Source organism: Ambystoma mexicanum, chromosome 4p (genome assembly GCF_040938575.1).
Source record: "Ambystoma mexicanum isolate Mex_15411 chromosome 4p, UKY_AmexF1_1, whole genome shotgun sequence".
In the NCBI taxonomy this organism is placed as follows: Eukaryota; Metazoa; Chordata; class Amphibia; order Caudata; family Ambystomatidae; genus Ambystoma; species Ambystoma mexicanum.
The window spans coordinates 256231405-256258005 of NC_090927.1; the positions used below are offsets into that span (position 1 = coordinate 256231405).

A 26601-nucleotide genomic window follows, 5' to 3' on the forward strand; every position below is an offset into this window, starting at 1 on the left:
TCATCAGTGAACACCGGAAAAGTATCCCAGCTCACCATAGCTGGTGAACGGATATCAATAACCAGTGTCCCAGACTGTGAGGATTCGATATCAAGGATTTTAGTGATTTTTGGGTGAAAAAAGTCTGCCAGTGCATCGCAGTGAGACTGGGATTGCACGTCAGTGGGGAGAAAACGTGTGGTAGAAGAAAAAGATTTTACCACCGAAAAGAGTTCCCTAGATTGATGGAGAGCAGCTACTATACTGTTTATGAAAAACAACTGTTAGTCTTAATCAGTAGATTATATTTCGATTGGATTGTGTCCTCCAACGTATTCCTCATTTTAGATGTATTCCATCCAGCTTTGCTGTTCTTCAGAAATTTTTTCGGCAGAGGGCGCCGTGCGTCGATGTCGATGGTCCCTCGAAGGCCTTGGTCGAGGGTGACGTCACCGGGTGTATAAGTAGCATGCGCGGCGCCCGTTGGCCTCAGTTCCGTTTTTCCACAGTACGTTGCTTCAGACATTCGGCGCGCCTCGAGTTCTGTCAGGAAATATAATATTACGAGAAGTAATTATGTCCTCGTCATCGACGCCGACCACGACCCCGAGATCGGGTTTTAAGAAATGCAAGTCGTGCGGCTCAAAAATGTCGATCACGGACCCGCACCGCAAATGTTTGTGGTGTCTCGAGGAAGGCCACAACATGGAGGCCTGTTCGAAGTGTCAGGCGATGACGGGACAGGCCTTGCGAGAAAGGAGAGGAAAGCTACAGGTAGGTCGGAAGGATCGGAAAGCCTCTAGCGCCGAGTCGAGACCCCATGGGGAAAAATCTCCTCGACACGAAAGGCATAGATCCAGATCTCGAAGCGATTCTCATTGCTCGTCTTCGTCGAAGAAACAATGCCATAGATCCCCCTCCACCTCGTCGTCAGACGAGTCTTCGAAAATGAAATGCCCCACAAAACATTTGTCTTCCGAAGAGTGGGAAGCATTTAGGGTCAAAATGATGGAGGTGTTTGAGAAAGCGAAGCCTCGGTCCGCGCCTTCTTCAGAAGCCGGCCGGGAGCGTCATCGCTCCGACACTCGCGCGCCCTCGAGCCTGGGTGATCGTAAAAGGAAGGATAGGGAACCTTCCAGGACGCCGAGCGAAAAACGCTCGAGGTCACCGATGCCGTCCGGGACTTTTCACACCTCAAAGGAGAAACTGTCCAAGGCCGCCTCGAAGCAGACCCTGTCAACGACCACGATGTCATTGATGCCGTCGACGCCTTTATCGACGTCGACGCCGAAACCCTCGGCGCCAAAGGCTCCAACCAAGCCAGGGCAGCCAGAAAAAGAGAAGGAAAAAGTTCAACATGTAATTCCTTCAGAGCTCTTCCTCCTCCTCTCCCAGAGGTTTTCAAGCCTCTCCCTAGAAAGGAGTTTTTCAAATCCTTGACCTCAGTTTTTGAGGAACAGGAGAGATCCGAGGAGGAAAATGTACCTTTTGGATTGGAGTATGGCATCCCAAATGTCCCAGAATGCTTGGTTTCAGAGGAAAGCAGAATGAGGGATTTGGTGTTTGCACAATGCAAGTGGCCTTGACACCTCTCCTGAGAATGACTTTGGTAGACCAGATCCAGGAGAGCATGCCAGTCCATCTTACCGTCAGTTAATGACCAAGGTGGTAGATTACTTGGGATGGGCTAGACCACCAGCCCAATTCGTCCAGGACGATTTAACAGACATATTGGACCATGGTCCCACTGAAGACCCAGTAATACCTTTTCATGTAGCCTTACAAAACACGGTGGCCAAGAATTGGGAAACTCCGGATTCTATTCCTCTGGTAAATAAATCCCTCGCATCAAAATACCGCCCAGCCAGTAGCGACCCTGGCTGTCTGTCAAAACATCCAACTCCCAAGAGTTTGGTCATACAGGCAGCCACAGCTTCCAACAAACTTGCGTACCCGTCTATCCCTCCAGACAGGGACGATAAGCGTGTGGATGGTTGGGCACGGAAGGTATTTTCAGCCGGGAGCATGGCATTAAAATCTGCCAACTCCACATGTGCCTTGACAACATTTTCGTACACTCTGAGGGAGTGCATTGCAATGGCGGCAGAGCACATACCCGAAGGGGAAGAAAGGGAAGGTTTCCTAGCCATCGTTAGAGATGCAAAGGAGGCCATGCAGGAATCCCTTCAATCTGGATTGGACACTTTGGATAGTGTAAGCAGGTCCATGGGCGCACTAGCACGGTAATGCGCAGGTTTGCGTGGTTACGGAAGTCGGGTTTTGCACCGGACGTACAAAACCGCCTCCTGAACATGCCTTTTGACGGGTCTCACCTTTTTTGGCAACAAGGCTGACGAGAGCCTTGAGAGGTTGCAGACCTCAAAAGCAGCGGCAAAATCCTTAAGAGCTGCTATTAGGCAACCTCAGCCTTTTCGTGCGCAAGGGCAATCGTGGAGTGGACAATACTATCGTTATTACACCTCGTACGGGAAGACGAGAGAAATGGCCAGTCAAAGGGGCCAAAGAAATGCCACTCGTGGTGGACGAGGAAAACGTGCTAAGCCAGCTGCAGCCTTTTTGCCATCATCAGCTGCAACATCCGCCACAAAACCACTTTGAGGACTTGCACCACAAAACACCTGTAGGAGGCAGGCTGTCGCAGCATCTGCAAGAATGGCGAGCCATTACTTCAGATGTTTGGGCTCTAGAAATATAGCCCAAGGCTATTGCCTTGCTTTTCTAAAGCAACCTCAAAGCAATCCACCAGGGAGACACCCGTCGAAACTTTCAAACCCGCTCCTACAGCAGGAAGTACTAACCCTGCTGGAGAAAGCTGCTATAGAACCAGTACCTGCAGCGGAGAGGAACAAGGGTTGGTACTCCCTATATTTTTTGATCCCCCAAAAAGGACGGAGGACTGAGACCCATCTTGGATTTAAGAAACTTGAACAAGTTCCTCAGGAAGTACAAGTTCAAGATGGTTACCTTTTCTCAGATCCTTCAGGCCCTTCAACTCCAGGACTGGTTGGTGTCATTGGACCACCAGGATGCTTATTTTCATGTGCCGATTCATCTCAAACACAGAAAATACCCGAGGTTCGTAGTTGGTGACTCACACTATCAGTTTCGAGTCCTGCCATTCGGGTTGACCTCTGCCCCCAGGGTCTTCACCAAGTTAATGGTAGTGGTGGCAGCGCACCTCAGGAGAGGGGGGGATTCATGTACCCCTACCTGGACGATTGGTTGATCAGAGCGCGCTCTGCCGAGCAAGCACTGGATCATATGAAAGTCACCTGCCACTTCCTCCACAAACTGGGCTTCTCCCTCAATTTCAAGAAGTCACAGATGACACCTTCCCAACAGCTTCAGTACATAGGAGCTGTATTAGACCCGTCCTTGGGAAAGAGCTTGACATTCTTCAGATGGTTTCCAAAATGCCCAAAATCTCCAGGCTTACGACTTTTTAAGGTTGCTCGGCCTCATGGCATCCTGCGTTTTTCTGGTGCCAGAGGTACGCTTGAGGATGAGATCCCTTCAATGGGCCCTAAAGACTCAGTGGTCCCAGTTCTCGGGTCAAATGAAAGATCTTCTTCAGATTCCGAGCAAGGTCAGACAAGACCTTTTATGGTGGACCTGTACAGAGAAGATTCTAAAAGGAGAACCCTTTTGGCAACCATGGCCGGAGATCACAGTAGTGACGGATGCCTCACTCCTGGGGTGGGGAGCTCATGCCAACGATTTGACAATCGACGGTCGTTGGTCTCCATCGGAGTCCAAACTACATATCAACCTTTTAGAGCTGAGGGCAATCAGACTAGCACTGAAGGCCTTCCTGCCATCTGTCAGGGGAAAGAATGTTCTGATAATGACAGACAACACAGTGGCCATGCACTACCTAAACAAAAGAGGAGGCGTGGGGTCACTACCCCTGTGCAGAGAGGCAATGCAGCTCTGGTATTGGGCGATTCAGGAGGGAATCTCTTTAACGGCAATTCATCTAGCCGGGGAAGAGAATATGACGGCAGATGCTCTGAGCAGGCAGAGCACGGTACCCCACGAATGGGAACTGGCTCAGGAAGTCATTCAAGAGATCTTCGCCCTTTGGGGAACCCCTCAAGTAGACCTGTTGGCAACCGGAATCAACCGAAAATGCTAAAGTTATTGCTCAAGGGAATTTCCCCCGAGAGGAGCCCTGGGGGACGCGTTCGTGGTGGAGGGGAATTTCCCACTATTGTACGCGTTCTCTCCGATTCCTGTCATTCCTCAGGTTATCAGGAGGCTGAGAAGGTTTCGGAGCCGCATGATCCTAATTGCCCCGGATTGGGCCAGGAGAACGTGGTACCCGGACCTTCTAGACATATCCATCTGTCCTCCAGTACGTCTTCCTCAGAGAGAGAACCTTCTCTCTCAAATGTTAATGTTAATGTTAATGTTAAAGGTCATTTGTACCGCGCACTATCACCACCGGAGTGGTCCCCTGGCGCTCTGGCGGCTCTGAAAGAGGGAGGGAGGGGTGGGTTAGTGGGTGGAGGCTGGAAAAGTGCAAGATTGCAGTGATGTGCTGTTGGCAGCCTCAGCCCGGTGGTTCCGTCGGCTGGGCCTGGGGTGTATGCGGCCGGTAGTCGTCGTGTGCTGATGTGCGAGTCTATGTGTGTTTTTGTTTTGTTGTTGCAGTGTAGTGAAGTTCGTGCGGTTTGCTGTGCTGGAGGTTTGTGGTTGTTTGGTTTGGAGTTTGAGAGGTGTATGCAGAGAAGGAAGTTGTTAGTGGTATTGGTTAGTTGGCATCTCTATCCTGGATTGAGCCGGTTGGGCTCGTGTAATCTTACACGACGGGATGCTTGTACACCCTGTGCCTCAGGAGGTACGTGCTCGTTTTTTTTTTTTTTTCTCCATTCGAGGCCGTTTGAGGATTTAGCTGTCCCCTCCGCCCGCTCCCTTAATAACTTTGCATGCTCCTCACCCCCCCACATGACTAGCGCAGCTGCTAGTGTCCATACTTCCGTTTGTGTGGTGATTAGTTGTGTCTTGTCCGTTCCACAGCTCGTGGTACCTAGTTGTGGCTGTACGGGTGATGGGGGATGGTGAGGGTTGGCTGGAGTCGTTGCCTCCGTCTCCCTGGGTCTCGCAGGTGGACCCCTGTGTCAAGGTCCTTTTTGTTGAGTCATTTGTCTTATTGTTGTTTCGGTTTTAGTCTCTGGTTTTGAAGAGCCAGGTTTTTAGTAATTTTCTGAATTTGAGGTGATCTTTGGTGTTCCTTATTATTTTTGGGATGCTGTTCCAGGTTTTCGCGGCTAGGTGGTAGAAAGCGGTTCCTCCGAGTTTCTTCTTGATGTAAGGTTTTTGTTCCAGTCGGATTTCATTGGTTGACCTGAGCGGTCTCGTTGGCTTGTAGATTGTTATTTTCTTTTGTAGGAATTCTGCTCCTTGTCCGCTGATTGCCCTGTGCGTTATGCACATTGTTTTGAAGATGATGCGCTGTTTTACTGGGAGCCAGTGTAGTGTTTTTAGGGCCGGGGTGATGTGGTCTCTTCTGGATAGTTTGAGGAGTAGTCTGGCTGCTGTGTTTTGGATCCTTTGTAGCTTCTTCAGTAGGTATTCCGGTATACCGAGGTAGAATGGAAATGGAAGGTCAGGTTCTCCATACAGAGGTCAAAACGCTCAACCTTCATGCTTGGTATCTGAAAGGCTGAGATACAGGGATTGGAACCTTCCAGATGACGTTCTGGAGGTGTTGCTTTCGGCAAGAAGGCCAGCAACAAAGTCTCTATACCGTTGCCGTTGGAAAAAGTTTTGCAACTGGTGCTGAGAAAAGAATGTCGATCCTTTTCTGTGTTCTATTCCGGAAGTATTATCTTTCCTTCTGACCCTAGCACATCGAGGTCTGAATATCGGAACAATAAAAGGTTACCTTGCGGCGCTTTCCATCTTCAAGCGCTCATTCGAAGAATGCTCCTACTTCAAAATTCCTTTGATAAAACAATTCATAAAAGGTCTCACTAATGTGTTTCCTCCTCCACCCTTTTCAAGTACCGATTTGGCATCTAAATTTGGTATTAAAATTCTTAATGTGTGCCCCTTTTGAGCCTATGCACACGTGTCCATTAAGATTATTAACATGGAAAACAGCCTTTAAGTTGCTCTAACATCAGCAAGAAGAGTGAGCGAATTGCAGGCACTATCTTCTGGGTCACCCCAGAAGATAGTGTTCCATAAGGACAGAGTTGTGTTGAGGGTTAAACCATCATTTTTACCGAAGGTAATATCTGATTTTCATTTGAATCAGAACATGGTTTTTCCCTCATTCTATCCTCCACCTCATCCTTCTAAGGAGGAAGAAAGAATACACAGACTGGACCCTAAAAGAGCTTTAAGCTTTTACATCTCTAGGCTTTCTAGACTTAGAGTGGACAACCAGTTGTTTATAGGCTACACTGGAAGAAAACTGGGTCAATCAGTAACAAAACAAACAATTTCACGCTGGATCGTGCTTCGCATTTCAGAATGCTACAGACTAGCACAAAAAAAACCACCAGAAGGGTTAAGAGCTCATTCCACCAGAGGCATAGCCTCTTCCACGGCCCTTCAAAGAGGTGGCCCTATAAGGTCCATTTGCGAAGCAGCAACTTGGTCTTTGCTTCACACCTTCTCAAAATTCTATAACCTGGATGATCCCAGTCTAGGGAGTTAACTTTTGGAAAAGCAGTGCTTTATTCTGCCATCTAAAGGCATAAAAAAAAATTAAAAAATGTAAAAAAATCTGACCCCTCCTCCAGAGGAACCATGCAAAATACTGCTTTGGGAGCCTATCTAAGATGAGGTATACGTTGGAGGACACAATCCACTCGAAGAACAAGTTACCTCTTACCTGGTAACGTTCTTTAGATTGGATGTTCCTCCAACGTATTCCTCATCGCCCTCCCAACCTAACCCTCTGTAGATTTTTCCGGGTTATTGCCATTTCAGATCTCGCAAGGCTGATACCTGTCTGCCGGCACAATATAAAGAAAACAGTACAAGATCACAGATACAAAAGAGGGGAAAAACAGAACTGAGGCCAACGGGCGCCACGCGTGCTACATATACACCCGATAACGTCACCCTCGACGGAGGCCTTCGAGGGACCATCGACACGACGACATCGGAAATGTTTTCGGCAGAGGGCGCCGAAGAGCAGCAAAGCTGGATGGAATACATCTAAGATGAGGAATACGTTGGAGGAACATCCATTCGAAAGAACGTTACCAGGTAAGAAGTAACTTGTTCTTTCGGGATAGGGAACAAAATAAAGCTTTGTCAGTTGAATTAGACGACAAGCGCCATTTGCGCTCAGCCTGACGAACCCTACGTTTAAGTTCATCAGAGAACCATGGTTGGGAAGGACAACCGCAAACCTTTGCAGGCTCTAATGGTGCGAATTGGTCTGCAGCTTGCAACAAAGAAAGATACAAAGTAGGTAAGTCAACAGGGCTATCTGCACAGCAATTTGCCATAATAGATACAACCAGAGATATATTCACATTGCACCAATTTCTCCTGAAAATAGAGCGCTTAGCAGGAGGTAACAAGCAACTCATTAGAGGAACCATAAAAGAGACTAAAAATGGTCTGTCCAGATGAATGGCATAACAGAATAGACCACAACACGTGGAATGGCTGAAAAGACAAGGTCCAGGATACCGGCCAACTGATGGGTAGGTTCAGCTGTATATTGTCTTATCCCTAGATCTAAAAAGCTGTCAAACTGCTAAGGGCTGTCCCTGATGCTTTATATCATAGCAATGGAACCAATAGCGGCATTCCTAAGGAAATAATACCAAGGAGCAGGAATCAGAATAAATGGTTTGTGGCATGTATTGTCCATGTATTCGGACGAAATGCTATTGTATTTCCAAAACCCAGGGACGAACCTGCAACGCATATTAGACGTACTGGATAACTTCAGTGGGTTGTCGGGAAACTCGATCAACAGAAGTAAATCCAGTTTATTCCCGCTAGCCAAGCTTGCTGAGAAAAGTAGAGCAGAACTACCGACATTATCACTCCCATTGGCGACGGATACCTTCCAATACCTGGGACTGGACAATTATACCCCAAAGCGGGAACACGCGCACAATACACTTAAGGCACTGGAAGATTTAGTGAACTTGAAATTCTGCAGTAAGTTGCCATTGTCAGTAGTTGGGGGGAGCAGCGTTATTAAAGTTGGTGGCGCTGCCTAGGATGCTGCACTACTTTGGGAATATCCCCTACAACATCCCCAAACAACTGTTCATAAAGAGAACTAGACAGAGTGTAGGAATTTCTTATGGCAAGGCGGTAAGCACAGAGTGGCACTGAGTACTCTCCAAAGACCCTAGATAGAGGAGGGCTGAGAATTCATAAACTTGAGCTATACTCCCTGGAATGCCAGATACAGTACATGGTAAGCTAGCTAGTTGATGATCCTACAATGGATACAACACTACTACAGACAGCAATAAAACACCTACGCTTAAGACTTATTGTGCGCAACCCCACCAGAACCACAGGAATACTTGCACGTGGTGAAACTTGGCTTGCAAGTGTGGCGTAGAACCTGAAAGACTTTCATGGACAAGGAATGGTGTAAGGTAACTAATTATCACAATAGGATTTCCAGGAATGCAAGACTACAACCGCTTCAATTGTATGTCACACAGAGAGCCTACTTAACCCCAAGGATAATAGCAAGATTTAAGGGTGCAGGTAGACTGAGTTGTCCCAAATGTAATATGGCAAATGTGGGAATGCTACATATATTTTGGGAATGTGCAATTATAAGGAAGTTCTGGGAGACATTGCCCATAAACTGTCTAAAGGGGGAGATCGAAATGGATGTCCAATCCCTGTTGGCCTGCATACTGGGACTCTACCTGAGGAGTAAGAATAGGAAAGCACTGGGGAAATTGAAGCACTTGGCATATGTGTTGGCCAAGTGCTGTATAGCCATGAATTGGAAAACCGGGACAGGCGTGTCTGTGGAGGGGTGGCAGAGACGAGAGTATAGAAACAGGCGATTAACGAGCAAAAACAAGATCATGGGGAGGATATGTTACAGTGGACAGAACTCACACTATCCCTATTCAAGTCAGTAACGCGAGAACAAGGGAACAGTGTCGCAGAAGGAGAGATGAGGATCGTAAAGCAAAATTGTACAAGAATAAGTGACAGGAAGTAGAAACAAGATACTATACACAGGCGAGTTAAGGAGGAGGGAAGGGGGATGTGGTAGTGGGAAGATGAAGTCCTGATGAGTCCAGGAAAGAAACTCGGGCCAATTAGTATCTTTACCTCCTTTTCTCTCTTCTATCTATGCTCTTTCCTGTGGTGCCCCACTGGGCTCTGCCTTGTACCCGATGTTGTTTAGCATCTATGTGCAGCCTTTGGTTGACCTCATCCGCTCTCACGGCTTCAGGTGCTACTCCTACGCGGACAACACGCAGATCCTGGGCTGTAGTTTGGGACAGGGAGGATGTGTCGTCCCGTCTGTGTGACTGGTGTCGTCCTGTCTATGTGACTGCCTGGCGGCTGTGGGGGAGTGGATGGGCGCCAATTGGCTCAAATTCAAAGGGGACAAGACTGATGTCCTAGTGGTGGGTGCCTCCTCCGAATCCTGTTCTTGGTCCTCGGTGTTAGGCAGAAACCTGTGCAGTTCCCTTAGAGACCACTGCAAAAAGTTTAAGACCACAGGAGTTAGCAGTAAACCCAATTGGTAGCAGTCTGCACCACCCAGATTTACCTGGTAGCTGTGGCTGAGCAGTCAGACCTCTCTCAAGAAGAGTTAGGCAGTATACAGAGCATACACAATAGGGCAGATAAACACAGTAAAACAAGAAAACACTGACCAGAGCTTTGGTGTAAAAGATATCTAATTATTTATTTAAAAACACATCTATAAAAACACACTGGCACTAATATCAAGCAAGTTCAAAAACACAGTCACTAAAGTATATACACTCCCTTAAAAGAATATTAGACAAGTCTTAAGTAAAGAACCACTTATTTTCAGACAGCAGTGAGCGCTTAACGCAGATGGCACTCTAATAATTCGGTTTAAAAGGGAGAGAAAGGCAGAGCATAAATTGAAACGGATCCCAACCCTTTCAGAAGAATACAGCAAGAGAGGAAGGCAGAATAAAACCGTGAAGAAAGCCGGATCCACTTTAAGAGGATCAGAACGAACTGTGTCCAAGGTCACACGGTTGAAAAGTGCACAAAAGTCTCAAAGGTTCAGAAAGAAGTTGGACCAAAAGAAAGGGACCAGTTAGATGGTCAAGAGACCAGCCCAGTCTAGAAGGTTAAGGATTTACTGTCACCTTGTAGCAATCTATAGAAAGGGAGGACAGGCGGACACAGTACCTTGAAATGGTGAGAACGCTCCAGCGGGGGCAGTTGTTCCTGGCAGCGGGTGCAAGTCGGTGCTTTGTCCGGGGGAAGAGAAGATCTCGTCGGGGAGGAAAGCAGAAGGTTGTTGCACTGCCAGGGAAGAAACCAGCCGCCGAGTTCTCGATTAAAAGGAGCGGTCCTTTTATTCGCGGTTCAGTGGTAAGTGGCTATCCGGTTGCCGGGGTGCTTGGCATGGGCAATTCGTCACTAGACGTCCTGGTAGGCGAAAAAGAAAGCAAACTGGTTGTCCCCACCAGCTCAAGGGGAGGAGACTCTCCGGCAAGAAGATCTCCTCTGTCGTCGGGAAGTGGTGAGACGGTTCAGCAGGGCTCCACCGGTGGTGTCGTCGTTGCAGGTCAGCTCAGCTTCTCCCTCTTCGGATTTTCAGGTCCTGTGTGCGACTTCTGAAGTTCCAGTCCCAAAAGCCCTGCTTTTATGCAAGAAACCCCCATTCATTCAGCCTAGCTGTCAATCAACCATGCTAAGTGGTGAGCGGGGCGGCTCACCACTTGGGCCAATCACGCAAGAGTGCGACTTGGGTTGGCAAGGCAACTTAGTCCAAGGTGCCTAAACCCCCTCCCACACCCCCTGTGGTACCCAGACAGAGTGGCACCACTTTTGGAGGCTTCTGTGGAGAAGCCTGCCAAAAGTGGAACAAAGGGCTCGACCTTTGGGTGGAGTTTCAGAGGCAAACACAAACGCCAATGGTGACTTCACATGCCCTGGGAGACAGTAGTCAGTCCCAGGGTATGGAGTCTATGGTAGGGTGCCACTATGACACCCCTGTGTCACTGCACTGAGGGTGCTGTGTAACACATATAGTAAAAACACATGAGACCCTATGGAGTGAAAGACCCCATAGCCCATAAAACACATTAACAGTCAAAGGAACCCCTCAAATCATGTCCAAGAGTGTGAGGAAAAGAGTCTCACTCTTGGCAGGAGAAAAAAACAAACTCCAGAAATCCAGCAAAGCTGCTGGGGGACTCACTAGGTTAGGAAATTCAGCCTAAACAGAGAATTCTCCCTAACACTCGGCTTTCTGGCCATCCTTGTGACTTTCCTATTCCAGTGACGGTAGTTAAAAAATCTTGGTCCATCTCTGCCTCTCTGTCCATGGCGTTAGAGGTGAGTGCAGTGTGCCAGACTGGCCATTTCTTACTGAGTGTCCTTCGATGGATTCTGCCCTTTCTTCCTCCGTCTCTTCGCCCTCCAGTTGTGGCTTCTCTTATTTCTAGGAGGCTGAACTATTGTAATGCTCTCTACCTGGCCCAGCCATCAGGCCTAATCCATCGTCTGCAACTGCTGCAGAACCTGGCTGCTCGGCCAGCCACAGCCACCCCTTATGGTTCTCACATTAGCCCAGTCCTACGTTCTTTATACTGGCACCTGGTGAAACAAAGAATAGTCTTTAAATCTCTGTCTTGTTCACTGGGCATAATACCAGGCTAGTGCCGATTTCTTGTGGGATAAATTCACTCATATTCCTGTCAGGTTGTTGTACCCCGATTTTGTCTTCAGAGAGTGGGCGTTTGTGCCTTTTCGGTGGCCACTAGTACGTTATGGAATGTCTCCCTTTAACTTTGAGGCTGACCATGAACCACCTGCACTTCTATCGCTTGTTAAAAACTCTGCTCTTTCCTTAGTCCCCTAGATTGATGTTGTACTACTGTGACTAACCTCGCGCCAAGATGCATTTGGGTGTACGTGCGTGTTATAAATCTGAGTAACATAACATAAGCAGGCTTTGGGGCGGTTATGAGATGTAGAGCAGAGCTAGGGGTTACTGCCTTGGTTCTGTGGCTGCTGGGGAATCTCAATTCAGGAGATCCAGGACAAGATGTGCCCTTCTGTTGCACTCCCAGTCCATGGAACTTGGCTGGCACCTATAGGGATTCCTTCACTGACTGGGAACTGCTAGAGTGGAGGCAGAGAAAGTGAGGGACAGAGGCCGGTTAGAGATGAAGGAAGAATGTTAGCTAGCAGACTGATGCGGGGTAGGTTAAGAGGGTAACTGGGAGGTGATGAGGTAGGCTTTAAGTTTGGTTTCAAACCAATCCGTGTGGACTTTTTCTTGGATGTCCTGGGGAAGAGAAATCCATGCAAGTGGAGCAAGAAGAGAGTGGAAGCAAGAGGATGCACAGACAGGGCGAGGAGCCACATGGGTAGTCGAGGAGGGAAAGCAGAGTTAAATAGAGGAGAATGGATTCAGTCCCTTACCGTGGATAGATTTGTGAACCAGGAGAATGCATTTAAATCTGGCCCTGTTTTGCATAGTCAGCCATCCTGCCTGGTGATGGTACGAGGAAGTAGGTGTGAAGAAGAGAGATCTTGTTGAGAGGACAGAAAGCTTAATTAAGACCAAAGAGAATGTTGGCACAGTTGTCCAGTTTAGAGAACACAGGAGTGGTTAAGAGCTGCTTGGTGGTGTTGAAACGAAAGGAGGTCCCTGATTTTCTTCATATTTTTGAGGTTGAGCTGGTGTTCGATTTGGAGATGAAAGTAGAGAGGTTGTGAGAAGGACCATAGAGGACCATAGATCAGGTTTCTAGCTGAAGAAGAGTAGGGGAGTGTCGGGTGGGAACTGGATAGGCAGAGGAAGAGATGAGGGAGAGCATTTGGCAGGGAAGAAAAGAGTACCTCCTGTTTTGGTAGTTTAACATTGGAGAGTGAGAAGCCATCCAATATGTAATGACATAGAGACAGTTGGAAAATGATGATAGAGATCAGAGGAGGGTTAAGGAAAAGTGAAAAAGATGTGGTTGTCGGTACGAGAACCCAAAGGATGAGATTAGTTCCCTAAGAGGAGAGGTGTAGAGAAGAGCAAACCCAAGACAGACCCTTGAGGAGCACCAACAGTTAGGAGTGAGTTGAGGTGTTGATGCTCCAGGAGACCGTGAATTGGCAAGATTCCAGGTAGGATTCAATCCAGGGAAGGGTGCAATCACGAATCCCAAGAATAAAGAAAGTATTAAGGAAATCGGAGTGATCGACAGTGTCAAAGAGAATGAGGATATATAGGTTGGAGTGCTTAACTTAGGAAATGAAGTTGTAAACATTCTTGAGAGAAGTTTCCGTGTAGTGACGGGAGCGGAAATCTACTTGCAGGGGGTCTCGAAGGTTGTGGATGTCTGAGAAATTAGTATTGAACACAACCCTTTCGAGCACTTTAGAGTAGTGCGGAAGAGACACAGGGCAAATTTTAACTGGTAGATTCGGGTCAGCCCCTTGCTTTTTTAGGAGAGGGATGACTGTCTGTTTTGAAAACCAGAGGGCAAGCAAGCAAGCAGAGTCAAAGGACAGGTTGATGAGTTCAGCGAGGTGAGAGGCCACTAAAGGGGAATACATTTGACTAGCTGTGGAGCAAGAGGGTCTGGTGGGGCACAAGAGGGGTTAGCCTTCATCAGTAGGGTTGCATTTAATCAGTGGGACTAAACAGGCACAGTATGATGGTAGAGTAGGCGGAGGGTGTGTGAGGAAGGTCAGGAGAGAGTCTCTAATTTTAGAAATCTTTGCAGCAAAATTACAGTATTTAGCTTGGTCATTAGCTGTGAGAGTGCAGTTGATAATCATAGACTTAGGAGGAGCAAGGAGTTAGTTTACCGTGCCCTTTAGGTGGCAAGGATGGTTGGAGTGAGAGTCGATGAGGGTTAGGTAGAATTCCCTTTTCGCTCCATCAAGAGTGGACTTGAGAGAGTTCAAGGCAGAGGTCCTCATGAGTGGGTACACCTCCATTTGCGCAGCAGCCGAGGCGTGACTGTGTGGAAAGAGTCTGTATGAATGGGATGACCCATGGTTGAGGATGCTCAGACTTAGGGTTGAAAGTAAGCAGTTGGAATTGAGAGGAGACTAAGTCCTATAGTAGGGATTGAAGCTGGAGAAGGCATTGTTGGTAGAGGTATCAGGTGGGAAGGAGGAGAATGAGAACTGTAGGTCGGAGAGAGAGGCGAAATCGCTGCAGATTTACATTGAATTTTAGTAATAGGTGAAGCAAGTGATGAGGAAAGATCAGAGGGTGGAAAGGAGATGGTGGTGGAAACTATCGAGTGATCAGCTATGGAAGGGTGTGATAATAGTATTTGTGGCTTAGAGCGAGGTGGAGATGAATATGAGCTCCAAAGAGTTACCTCCTCTATGGGTGGGTAGGTTATGGATTGAGTAGAGAGCGTGGTCACTAAGGGACTGAAGTTCAGATTTCTGACAAGTGGTTAGAGAGGGAAGTCTAATGTCACCTAAAAGAATGAAGTGATGTTTAGTGGAAAAGGAATCAAGGAGTTGCCCAAGATCATCAAATAATTGTTCCAGTGGGACCAGGAGGGGGTGTTAGATGGAGATAATGTGAACCCAGTGAGGCAGAGCAAAGCAATAGTAGAGATGGTGAATTCAAATGTGGTAGGAGAGGACGTGACATTGGAGATTATTGAGGCGGAAAGAGAGTAGGTGTCAGGCGCTTCCACCTCCGCCTGTCAGTCGAGGAGAGTGAATGAAGGATAGTTTTTGGTCGTGTTGGGCCACCAGAGTGGCAGTGTCAGATGGAGAACTCCAGGTTTCAGAGATGGCAAGGTGGTCTAGGGGAGGAGAGCTGGAGTGAAAGAAGTCCGTGATAAAGGATGTTTTTTTGCATACAGACGGAACATTCCAGCGTACAATGATCAGTTGATGAGGTAAGGAAGAGTGAGTCTCAGAGGAAGTTAGGCGAGGTGGATGGGTTTTAGAGGAGGTATGGTTGGCTTGTCTGCTTTGTTTGTTGGAAGGAGGTGGAAGAGAGATGGAGTAGTGGGAGTTTCGAGTTGTGAGTTTTGTAATGGGGATAGTAAAGGAGGAAGTTGTAGTGTGATTTGAGTGTATGGAGAGGCGAGTAGGAGGCGCAGCAGGAATTAATGGATTGTAGGTGTGAAGCAGTTTGTGGAGAGACAGTACAGTAATTAGGAATCTTGGCGTACTTGCAGGAGCAACAGGAAGAAAGGCAAACAGGTTGGTTGGTGGCTGGTTTTCACCCTTCACTTTTTCTCCATTTACTGGGAAGCTCCTGGCTGGACTCCCCTAGGAAGTTCAGAAGGTATGACACATGCTCTTCCCAACTGATTACCTAGTCCATCAGTGGTTGGTCTCTGATATTGTCCCTGGTGTTGCTGGGATGATGCGATTTCTTCCTGATTGGTGTTCCCAGAGGAGTCTCTTTTTGCCTTTCGGCTGGAGATGGGTTGCTCCAAGATGGCTACAGGAAGGGGGATCAGACCCAACCCTGTCCCCTTTTCGACTACGAAAAACAAAATGCAATACTCCGCAGTGACCACTGGATGTCGGACCTATGCACAGCATGTGAATCTAAGCAGATACAACCATCAGAAATGCTTTTACGGTAAGTAATGCATTGTCATATGCCACTTTATACCGCCTGCACTGCTCGGGTTTAGAGTAGTGACACACACCGCCACCTTCCTCATAGAGGACCTCAACTATAGTGTTGTCTGATGTGATGGGCCTGCATGGTAAAACAGTTTTTTCAGTTACAACTGTTCTTAAAATATTTATTTCACTTTCTTGAAAATATGCCTTTTGGCCCAAAATAGCAAATACTCTTTCCTCAAATTCCTAACTGGAGCCCTGAAATACGTTAATTAAAATGTATCTTTTTACCTGAAATGCAATTGAATATTTGCATCAGAGAAAACCATGTTTTTTACTTTTCAGTTTTTAAAAGGCTTGCATTTCCCCCTTTAAAACAATAATATACACTAATAATGAATGCCAAATACAGAAAGATGCTTTCTTTGTTCATGTCTTCAACTGGCTTACATTTACCTTTTTACCCACAGTAAAATGTGATCGGACTGCTATTTTCTATAAATAACGGTCCAGTTTCAGTTATTCTCTCATTGAGAAAAGTATATATATTTGGTGCAGAAAGCTAGCACGATAATATAAGCCTAATAACAGTTTCTTTTCAGCAAGATTGAACGTTTTGTTTTTGATAATTTAAAAAGCACACTGTACTTTTCCATAGTTAAGAACTAGCAAAAAGTACCCATACTCCACACAGTGTTCTGTAGACAGACATGATAACACATCAGTTATTGAACTGCACTGAGAATGGGCGCATGTGGCTGGCTGGCATACCCTGGAGCAGACATAGAGGGGAGGCGAGAGTTGGCCTGCTGCAGCTTACTCGGACCTACTGTGCGCCCTCTCCCCAACTGTCGCCTCACCCTGGCGCAGTGCATTGCGGTGCACATATCTTGGAAACTGCATCATAGGGCCTTAAAATGTGTTTTTCGAGCCTTTGAGTTTTGTTCCTCGCGTCAAGATGCTTAAAATGAGCTTCGTCCGATCCTTCTCGACCACATTGATGTTTCGTCGATTTCAGGTAACCATCTTGTGTGAAGGGGCTGAAATACAGGGTAAGGGATGGGTTGTCCAAATGTCGTGTCGCCACTAATGTAAGGAGGGTCCTAAAAGGTAACTATGCAAAATGTGGTGAAGTTTATTTAAGATTTGTCATTACTTTTACATTTCTTTTTAATTTTTCTTTGCAGGTGAAGGCCAGCCGCGATAATATTGCAGCTCAGCAGTGCTTAGATGCTATTACTGAATCTGCCTCTACGGGAAAAGGGAATATCCTGGGACTTGCAGTTGAGGCAGCGCGTGCAAGGTACTTTATATCCTTATCAATATATATCGTATGATGATTTATACCGCACACCACTGCCATTTGCACACTCGCCAGGCTCTCTGCCCACGCTGGATGAGGGGCTGGTGTTTAGTTATTCAGGATGCGTGGGGCCAGAGGTGCCCTCTGCTCCTTGTGTGTTGGTTTCTAGGTGTTTTGTGCTAAGAGCATCAAGCTGTTTGAGTCCAGAAGGGAGATCTTGTGGGCCCACCCTGTTAGGATGCATTGGTCATGGGCTGTGAAAATGAAGTTGGTTGTAGAGGAACAGTGTTCTGTTTGCTGTCCGATGAGAGGCATTTTAAACAGTAGGGGGTGAGTGGCTTAGTTGGTTTGTGCGTGTCCATTTTATGAACTGAAATGTAAGCGGATAGTGTAAGCAGAGGCTGAATAGAGCTATAGGAGGGCACATGTAGTTTCTTGGCCAGTATTTTGTGGGTCCCCAGGTGCTAGTGCGAACCTTGGCGGACTATATAGTGTGGCTCTTGGCCGAATATTTCTTGTGTGTAGTGCAGAGATAGGTTGACGCCTGTCATAGTGGGGATGAAGTCTGGTTTGCATTGGCCAGCTAGGAGAGAAAGTGACATTATAAAGTGCCAGTTGGAGGAGCTGGTATGACATTCCCTGACAAATTGGGGGTTTGTCTGGGCAGCTGGTATGACCTTCACCTTGAAAAATGAGTCGTCCAAGATTGCTAGCTCTTGTTCACATCGGAATTGTTGGCTGCCATAAAATACCAGTGTGCTTCCTGTTGCTTGATGGTTTCCTGGTTGATTAGGAATTAGTACCTGGTGAGGGGGGTGTTCAGACTCGGAACGCAGGCATCATCTTCCCCACTGGGTATCAAGATAATTGCCCTGCCCACCCGCCTTCCTTCCTCCCCCACTCCCTCTTTTCCACAGATTTCCCTCCCACTCCAGTCCCACTTACCTTCTCCTTTTTTGGGAGCGGACGCGCTGGGTACACTACTGTCCTCAACACGTCTGCTTCCGATCTGCAACACGCTGCCATGGAAAGGGAGAAGGGACTAGGTGTATTCCCTTCTCTCCTTTACATTGCGGCCATTTTCTTTGTTTAGGAGAAGGGAGTAAGTGTAGTCCATTCTCCCATTCAATGGCAGGCATCTTAATTGTTAACTTTTTTTTTTTACTCTTTTTTTTCAACGGCCGTTAAGGAAAGGGAGAACAGGCTTCATTTTCTTTTCCACAGTGGCCATTTTCATAGCAATAAGCCCCCTCGTCATGGGGCATTCCTGCGTCTGGTAATTCTCCGGGGTCTTCGTTAACTGTAACTATGGGCCCCGGGGCATTACCTAAAATGTACGCTAAAATACCAAGCAGGCCCTTTTATATATCATGTTAATTGCGTGCAGGTAACCACCAGCTTTGTCACTTACGTGCTTATGGGTCCACTGCTTGCAATTGCAAAGATTTATAAAACCAAAGGGCAGAATCATCTTTGCTTTGTTTTGTAAGAAATGTAAAGGCCACCTGCAAATTATGCTTTGCAGACTCCTTTACAATGAATTACTATGGCATCTGCATTTTTTTCTGGGTGCAAAAAACAGGCAGATTCCATTGAAAGCATTGATTTAACACTTGTACGAAGTCCATGCTGCCATTAAGCCATGTGTTTTTTCAAGTCAGAGGGAAATCGAGGCAGAAATGAGCACTAGAAATCGGGAACCCTTACTGACTGATATAACCTCTCTACGATAGGAGGGCCTAAAGACCAAGGCCTTATCTGTCCCACTTCCTATATTGGTCTTAAAGATGGCTCAAAATGGTGCTTGTGTTTCTTCAAACACTCCTCCGTTCACTCTCTCCTTGTCACTCCTTTCGCTGATATTGTCTATTTATTCTCTACTCCTCTTTTCTATTCTTTCACACGTTATCTCCCCTCCTACTCTCCCACTTTCTACTCCCTCTGTTCTACCCCCTCCTACTGTCTCCTGTTATCGCTCAACCTGCCTAATTCCTCCCCTACCCGTCTGGTCTTCACACTCTCTGACACCTACTTTTCTCACTACCCATCACCTTTTTCACTTGCTCTTACTTCCCACCTACTAGTACTACTACTTCTCTCTCTCTCTCGCTCCCGCTCTCCCTCTCTCCACCTTGCAAACTCTCCCCTTCCTCTCTACTTTTACAGCACACTCTATTACCACTCACTCTCACTTACATTCTCACAATCGTAGCTGCACTCACAGTACTAGGTACCGCTCTTTTACACTCCAATCTAACGTGTCCACAGACTCTTAAGCACTCCTCTCAACCTTCTGTCCTCATTCTGCACTCCCAGTTCATCTCCACAATTTCTGCCCACACCCCACACACTCAGTGGCCCCCAAAGGTCTTTTATATCTGGGTCATCCTGCTTTTTGCCTTCCCTCCATACAGTAAAGTGTCCTATAGATACAGCCTAACCTGGTATATGTTCAAGGTCCTAGACCTAGTGGTCAACACCTAACGCATGCAGGCTGGGTATGGGGGGAAAAGTGCACCACTGTTTTTGCCACCAGGAACAAATGTCATACACTCCTGAGGCCTAACACAATACTCGTTTGAACTCTCTAGGGCATTCTCCAAGTTTTATTGCATAGACACATATAACATTTTATAGGCAGAGAGAGAATGAAACAGTTGTAAATGCTAGCCAAAGGTGTCCAAGTGTTGCACTAAATGTCCCATGGAAGAAATGCATCTGAAATCACTGCTAAGTACCAAAATGCCAAGGGGCAGGTATGTACCCCAGAGTCAATTTTAGGAGTGTTCCAGGTAAGTTCAGTTCCATTGGAATGAATTGGAGAAAGTTACAGGCTCATCTGCTTTATTGGAGACAAGTCTCCGGTCACTGAGAACCTCAGGGAAGTTCATGGGAGACCCCAAATAAGTGATCCAGAGGTTGGAAGATGGACCCATTCCCCAGAGGAAGAAGTAGCAGAACAGGGGGGCCACCATTAGAACTCTATGGGAAATGGGATAAAGACTTGCCCCAAGAAACCTCTACCATGGACGAGGGGAACATTTGGTGATGGGTATCTCAAATAATCACCCACTCCAGGATCCATAGGTAGGTGTTCATCTGTAGTTTGGGTGAAAAATGCTCCAGCAGCCTGAAACAACCCTGTGAGAAGATTGCTCTTTTCCACAGGTGCGGGTGCAGGATTCAGTTCTCTAGGACTTGAACCCTGGTCCCACAAAGGCCCCAGTATCCAGGGAAAGAAACAGAGGCCTCTGCCAGGATCCTCTACCTTCGAGCCAGGAGTGAACTATCCAGCGAGGAAGACTCCAAGGAGAAGAGGGAATGTGAGAAAACTGCTTCCGGCAGCAGGTCAACAAAGGCAGCAGCACAGCAGCAAAAAGGCCTCAGGATGTAGAAAACAGCTGGTGGCCCCTTTAGACGTCCTAAACTGAAGATCTGGTGAGTGGTTGAGAGTTCAACCACCTTCTAGACTTCTGCAGCAAGCCACAGCCAATCGGAAGATTGTGGCAGTAGATGGTGGATAGTTGTGAAAAAAAGCCTCAGACGGTTCTGGGGTGGTGGGCTCGACCTAGCAGATGTGGGGACACTGGGACCTGGACGGAACCTCCAGAGGCACAAATAATCTGGATATGCCTGAACAACTGTACCTAGCCAGGATGGGGCCCAGTAAGGGCTAAAACAGTGGGATTTGCAGCGAAGATCTCTTCGACTGGCTTTCTTCCGATTGTAGAACAGGAAACCAAGAGTGCAACAGGGGCAAGATAAATACCCTTACACAAAGGGAATGGGCCCGAGTGTCAGATGAACAACCTTACTGCCACTCTGATCAACCCCCACAGGAAGTGAGCGAGATAGTCCAAGGACTTACACTGGCCTTAACCCGTTTGGACCAATATGGGGGCTGCCATTGTGCGCTCATAAAGAGTCCATGTAGTCGAACGGTCTACTTTTACGGTCACCTAGACAAAGCCCTGAAACCCAAAATGGCAGAGGGCAGGATTTTAAACAATCCAATGACTACAAAAAAGGTAGATACGACTTCCAATGTGGGAACATGGCTTGCATTCCTGGTGAAGCTAAAACTAAAATATTGCTTCCACCAACCTACTCCCTAGAAACCTGTGTAGGGTGACAAAAACATCCTAGGGCAAACATGTATTTATTTTTGCATTTGTAGAGCGCACCAAACCCGTAAGCATCAAGGTGCTTATTAGAGAAGGTGGGAGAAAGGGAGGTTACATATTACAATATCGGTACAGAGTCATCAGGACAAGTTAGGTGTCAGCTGTTCTCTGGAGTCTGCTGCAAGTCAGTTGAATAAGCCAGTTTTAAGTTGTTTTCTGAAAGGCCAGTAAGAGTTCTCAGAGTGTAGGTGCATAGGTAAGTTATTCCATCGGTGCGCAGCAATGGCTGGGAAGCTAGAGCCCCCGGTTCTGGTGCCTTTGAAACATGGCGTGGGAAGTCTGTGGCTGTAGAAATGTCTAGTCAGTCTGAATGAAGTGTTCTTGGATATCCTCTGCGACAGGTAAGGCAGTGCAGTTAGACATACAATGATGAGTGATGGAAAGTATTTGAAAGTTAATCCTTTCTCTTACGGGGGGAGCCAGTGGGCCACTTTTCTGTGGGTTGATACGTGGTGTTTAGAGAGGTCCGGGGCTGCTCGGATGGCATTGTTCTGGATGGTCTGGAGCTTGTCCAGATTCCACTCTGAAGTACCAGTGAGGAGGGAGTTGCAGTAATCAAGACGCGGTCCTATTACTGCTCTGGCAATGGTCAGATGGTCTTGTGTGGAGAGGAAGTGTTTCGATGCATTAAGGTGTTTGGTGGTGTAGTCAGCTGAGGTGGCAATAGTATTGACATGGTGGGATATGCATAGGCTGGAGTCAAGGTAGTCTCCTAGCATTTTTACGGCTTAGGAGACCAAAATGGTGAAGGCATCAGCCATGATGGCATGATAGACAGGGTCAATCTTGGCAAGGCGGGAGGGCGGGCCTATGATGAGGATCTCCTCTTATCATTAAGGCAGAGTTGGTGCATGGCCATCCAGGTTTGGATGAGGTCATATATTCTGGCGATCTGGCTGGAGTCGAGCTCATAGTTGCCTGACACCGCAGCCTTGTGGGACACCACAGGGAACTTGCGTATGGTGAGCAGCTGTGCTGCCTGCGTAAACTCAGGCTGTTAGCAAGGAATAATGCAATCCATTTGGAGCCTAGGGAGCCTGAGGGGTACCCCTAGTCTTGGGCACTTTAGGGGGCAACCCAATGCCATATATCTTGTATAAGGTCAAAAGAGATGTAATGGCCGGCCACCAAAAGGATAAAGGACCAAAAAAGATGGGGACAAAAAATGAGGGGCCTCAAAAAGGGACCCTAGAATCTCCAAAATAGGAATTCTGGTATAGGTTACCACTGACAGAGGTGGTTCTGCTGAAATGCTGCTGTTGGTATTCCAGCAATTTACATTAACCAGCAATAAATTGGACTGATTTGCAGATATACCTCCATTGCAGGTGGCATTTACCACTGCCAGCAGTATTTTGTCAAAACAATCTACCCAACTTTTAATAAGGCCCTAACTCTTTATCTGCATAGCTTTGCCCTTTAAAATGTGTTTAACTTAAGATTTTACATTGTCGTACTTAACACTTAAGCCAGTCTAGCCAAATCAACATAACCCACTTGCAATATCTTCTATGTTCACAGTGGTTTGTGATGATAAAAAATGACTACCTGAGCACTTTAGAAAAGTATATAGCTGTGCAGAAGATATCCAGATAGAAAAGGGTTGCTGCTTTGTGCGCATCAGCTGGCTACTTTTTTGCCACCTTAATAATGGGACTTTGTTTTTTAATCGGAATTGAGTGTATGGAAGGCAGAGCACTTGAACACATTGCCTACCATCTTCTATTGTCTCTGGGGTCCTTGCTGTTGCCCAGAATACAGACACATGTGTCAGCTACTTCCTCCTATACAAATAGGGAGGGGCACCATCAGCCACTGTTGTCACATGTTGTTTAAAGAGTTTAACAAAGGACTATGATGTCTATATACACTAGTATCCAGCCCAGAATTAGCATGAGTGCTTCATACAGTCTTTACCAAGCTCATGAAGCCAACCTTGGGGCATATGTACAGGTGAGAGTTTAAGTACATTTCTTGGAAGACTGCATTAATCATGGGTATTACTTCATCCTGTCAAGCTACATTGTCACCTTTGGTTAAGGATTCTGTTAACGCTTTTAATCATAAGGTCACATTCTAGATACCCGCTGAAAGTTATCTCCGACTTCCACATGAACCAAATTATCTTTCTGCCTCCCTTTGTCAAGCATCCTGCCACAAAGGCCAAGCTAGCTTTGCATTCCTTAGATGCAAGTAGGACTCTTCAAGACTATGACTGAACAGCTGGGTTTAGGTGATCAGATGAAGGTGGCTCTTTGCAGCAACTCCTTTTATTATACAAATGCTCAGAAGTTAGCTTGTTTTTTTTAATGACCTGGGATTACGTTGTTGGAATGGGAGATCATAGAGAGATAGGATTGCACAAAAAAGGAGTCTTATTGATTGTTTAATGTGGCCTGTATCAAGTTGGTGGCTCATGATCGACTCAATAGCAAATGAGCCATCATGGCCTACTTGCCCTTACTCTGGATATAGATATTTGCCAGGGATGCCTGTTTTGTCCCTGGAATATCTACAGATGTTTTGATTGAAAGAAGGAGTATCAACAGGGACAAAATTGAATCTTCAACCTGCAATAGAAAATGTATGTGATGGTTTGACGCCTTTGCTTAGCTATTAAATCATGATAGCTGGCCTATACCCTGCAAGGAGGTACATTGCATTCTATCCAATCTTAAAAAGGTATTGTGAGGAGCCAGGAATGAGCGACAGATGCAGAGAAGTCAGATTTGTGGTTACAGACTTTTATTAAATGATGGGGGTTGGAAAATGCCTTGCTGTCGCTACTTCTAACAGGTATTTCTCTACCTCAACCAAAACTAAGGGTCTGTCCAATGCCAAGGTGTCCAAAGCAAAACTGTTCTGTGTCCGAAATTCTATCCCCAACCACACATTCTAAAGTTTTTCTCATTTTATTTATTTTAATTTGTTTATTTTTTAATGTATTCTAATTTTATATATTTTTTTAATGTTTTAATCATGTGCAAAGGGGTAATGTCTTTAGTCTTGAAAGGTGCACAAATGTTCAAAAGAAATGTAAATGTATTCCAACACAAGTTCCCAGTGGATAAGGTTGACCGTTCCAGGGGATGGCTCCCTTCCCCAGGTTGCTGTTCAAGATTTCTCAGGACTTCAAAAGGCACAAAACTTCCTTGTAGGTTTCTTGGTTAATAACAAAACACTTTATATTCCAAAACAGTTTGATATACGTTCCAACTATACAGAATACCTGGTATTCTCCACAGCCAGTTTCTTTTCTACTTCAATGTCTTTTCTTACACAGTATTGGGTTTGCCTGGCATATTCCTGTGCCAGGACATTCTTGGGTGGCTATTTTCTACAGTTGCAAACTTTAGCTTTGGCCTGGTATACTCTCCTGCAAGGGCTTTCAACGTGGTACACTTTACACACACATATAAACTTGTGGTTTTGCAAAGGTTCGTGAGCTGAAAGGCTTTCTTTCTCTCCCCTTAACCTCTCTCAGGCTGTGCTGCCCTTGAGTAGGAGTCCCAGACTCATTATCGTTCACGAGATAAGGTTTTATTTTCTTCACCCTTGACTTCTCTCAGGCTTTGCCTCCCCTTGCAGACTTGTAACTGTTATTGTTTTGCAAACGTTCATGAGGTGGGAGGTTTTCTTCTCCTCCCTTAACCTCTTTGGCTTTGTCTCCTCATTCATTCCATTCACAATGATTTAGTGTTCTTCAGTATCATTGCCAAAGCGCCCCGGTGTCCCAATCTCTTTTTCCAGGACTCGCAGGCTTTCTGCAGTGCCCTTTATTTTCCTTGCGGTAAACGGGGAGCAGCGTTTCGGTGCTCCGCCTCCAGTTTGCGTGTCCCCTGTTCTCATTCGTTGGCTTCACGTCGTTCACGGCTCCTGCCTGGTGGTTGAGCCTCTGTGTTCTGTGGCTGAGGTGCTGCACTCCAGGTACTGCGGCCGCCGGCCAAACTTGCCTTCTTCTGGTGCTGTCCCAACGCAGCACACCATTTTCTGCAGCCTTCTTCCTTGAGCCAACTGGCTCCACTGTCACGTTTTCACCCTCCTAGGGTTGTGAATATAGAGCCCCACCCTACCCAGTAGTCTCTGGGGAGAGCTCAGAACAATACCACAGTTCTTAGGAAAGTCTGCTCATTGGAAATCTCTGCTTAAAACTGCGACCATCTGTTCTTCGCAGAGCACCGCATAAGTTGGCTAGACAGGATTTATTTAATGTGGGCACTTATGTTCAAAGTATAGCATAATTACATTATACGCATAGACTCACTAATAGGTTTATTTTCATAGGATATTTATTCTTCTATATAAGAAGCTCATTATCATGAATATGTTACAGAAATAAGAGGAAATTATTATGATTAGCAAAATGGTTGCATATAAAACCAACATACCATGTTTTTGCATTATTTTGCTTCTAAATAATATGGCAGCATATAAAACCAACAAGCCTCGTTTTGCAGTATTTCATTTCTTAGCTTCAATCACAGTGCATATCATAATTGCATAAGGTAAAAGCATTTCCATCATAACCACTAACATTCTAAGCGCTATGCTTTGGCTTGAACGCTGTCCCAGTTAATCGCGCAGCGGTGAACCACACACGCGCGCCGCCGGTCATCTCCGTCCTCGGCATCTTAACTTTCTAGAGTTCTGTTCGCACATAACCCCTTTAATTTAACTATGTTAAAATAAGTTGCTTGAAAGTAACCTTTGTACAGCCGTGTCTAGGAAGCCGGCTCTCCATATTTGGCAGGCACCATACATGTCCCACAGGATAGGGATGCCACCATTTTAAGGTTGCTATCCTAACCTCCTAAAGAGCCGGAAACAATGCCCATATTAGTAGCCACTAAACAGACATTTTGTGCACAGAATCGGATCTCCATATTTGAAACCACTTAATAGCATAGGCCGTTGCGTAGCTGAACATGCATACGCTCTCGTGAAAGACAGCACTGTCTCATATTTCTGACATATACATGTTTGAAGGCATAACAAACTAACATTGCTTAAAATGTTAATATTGCTTAAAAGTGCTGGAATACATAACACCCCCTCCTCAATGTTCAGATGAGACACAAGGCGAGGCTAAAGAGAAACATACAGCAAGCAAAAATGCATTCAATCATCTGATTCAGCACTAGTCAAAGGCAATAGACGGTACAGAGCACGGAAATCTGGTGCTGCATCAAACCCCTCTGACCAGACAAAATGATATTCCAATACAAAGGAATTCTTGAATCCCCCTCCCGTTTCATAGGCCATTTACCAAGAATCAAACGTTTGGTGCAGAAGTACACCACCCAAGGATGTGAACTTGCAGTTGCAGATACATCATATGTCCGGGTACGAGTTCAACGACTACCGACTGTAACCTTGATATGC

The 26601-nt window shown here is 46.3% G+C and overlaps 1 protein-coding gene across 5 annotated transcripts in view; it reads left to right on the forward strand.

Annotated features, from left to right (window-relative positions):
- MMUT (methylmalonyl-CoA mutase) overlaps window positions 1-26601 on the forward strand; it is a 641762-nt gene that overhangs the window by 397973 nt on the left and 217188 nt on the right. For all 5 annotated transcript variants that reach the window (XM_069605779.1, XM_069605780.1, XM_069605782.1 and 2 more), the window contains one exon: window positions 16920-17035. In XM_069605779.1, the coding sequence (XP_069461880.1) occupies window positions 16920-17035 (116 nt within the window). The remainder of the gene's footprint in view (window positions 1-16919; window positions 17036-26601) is intronic.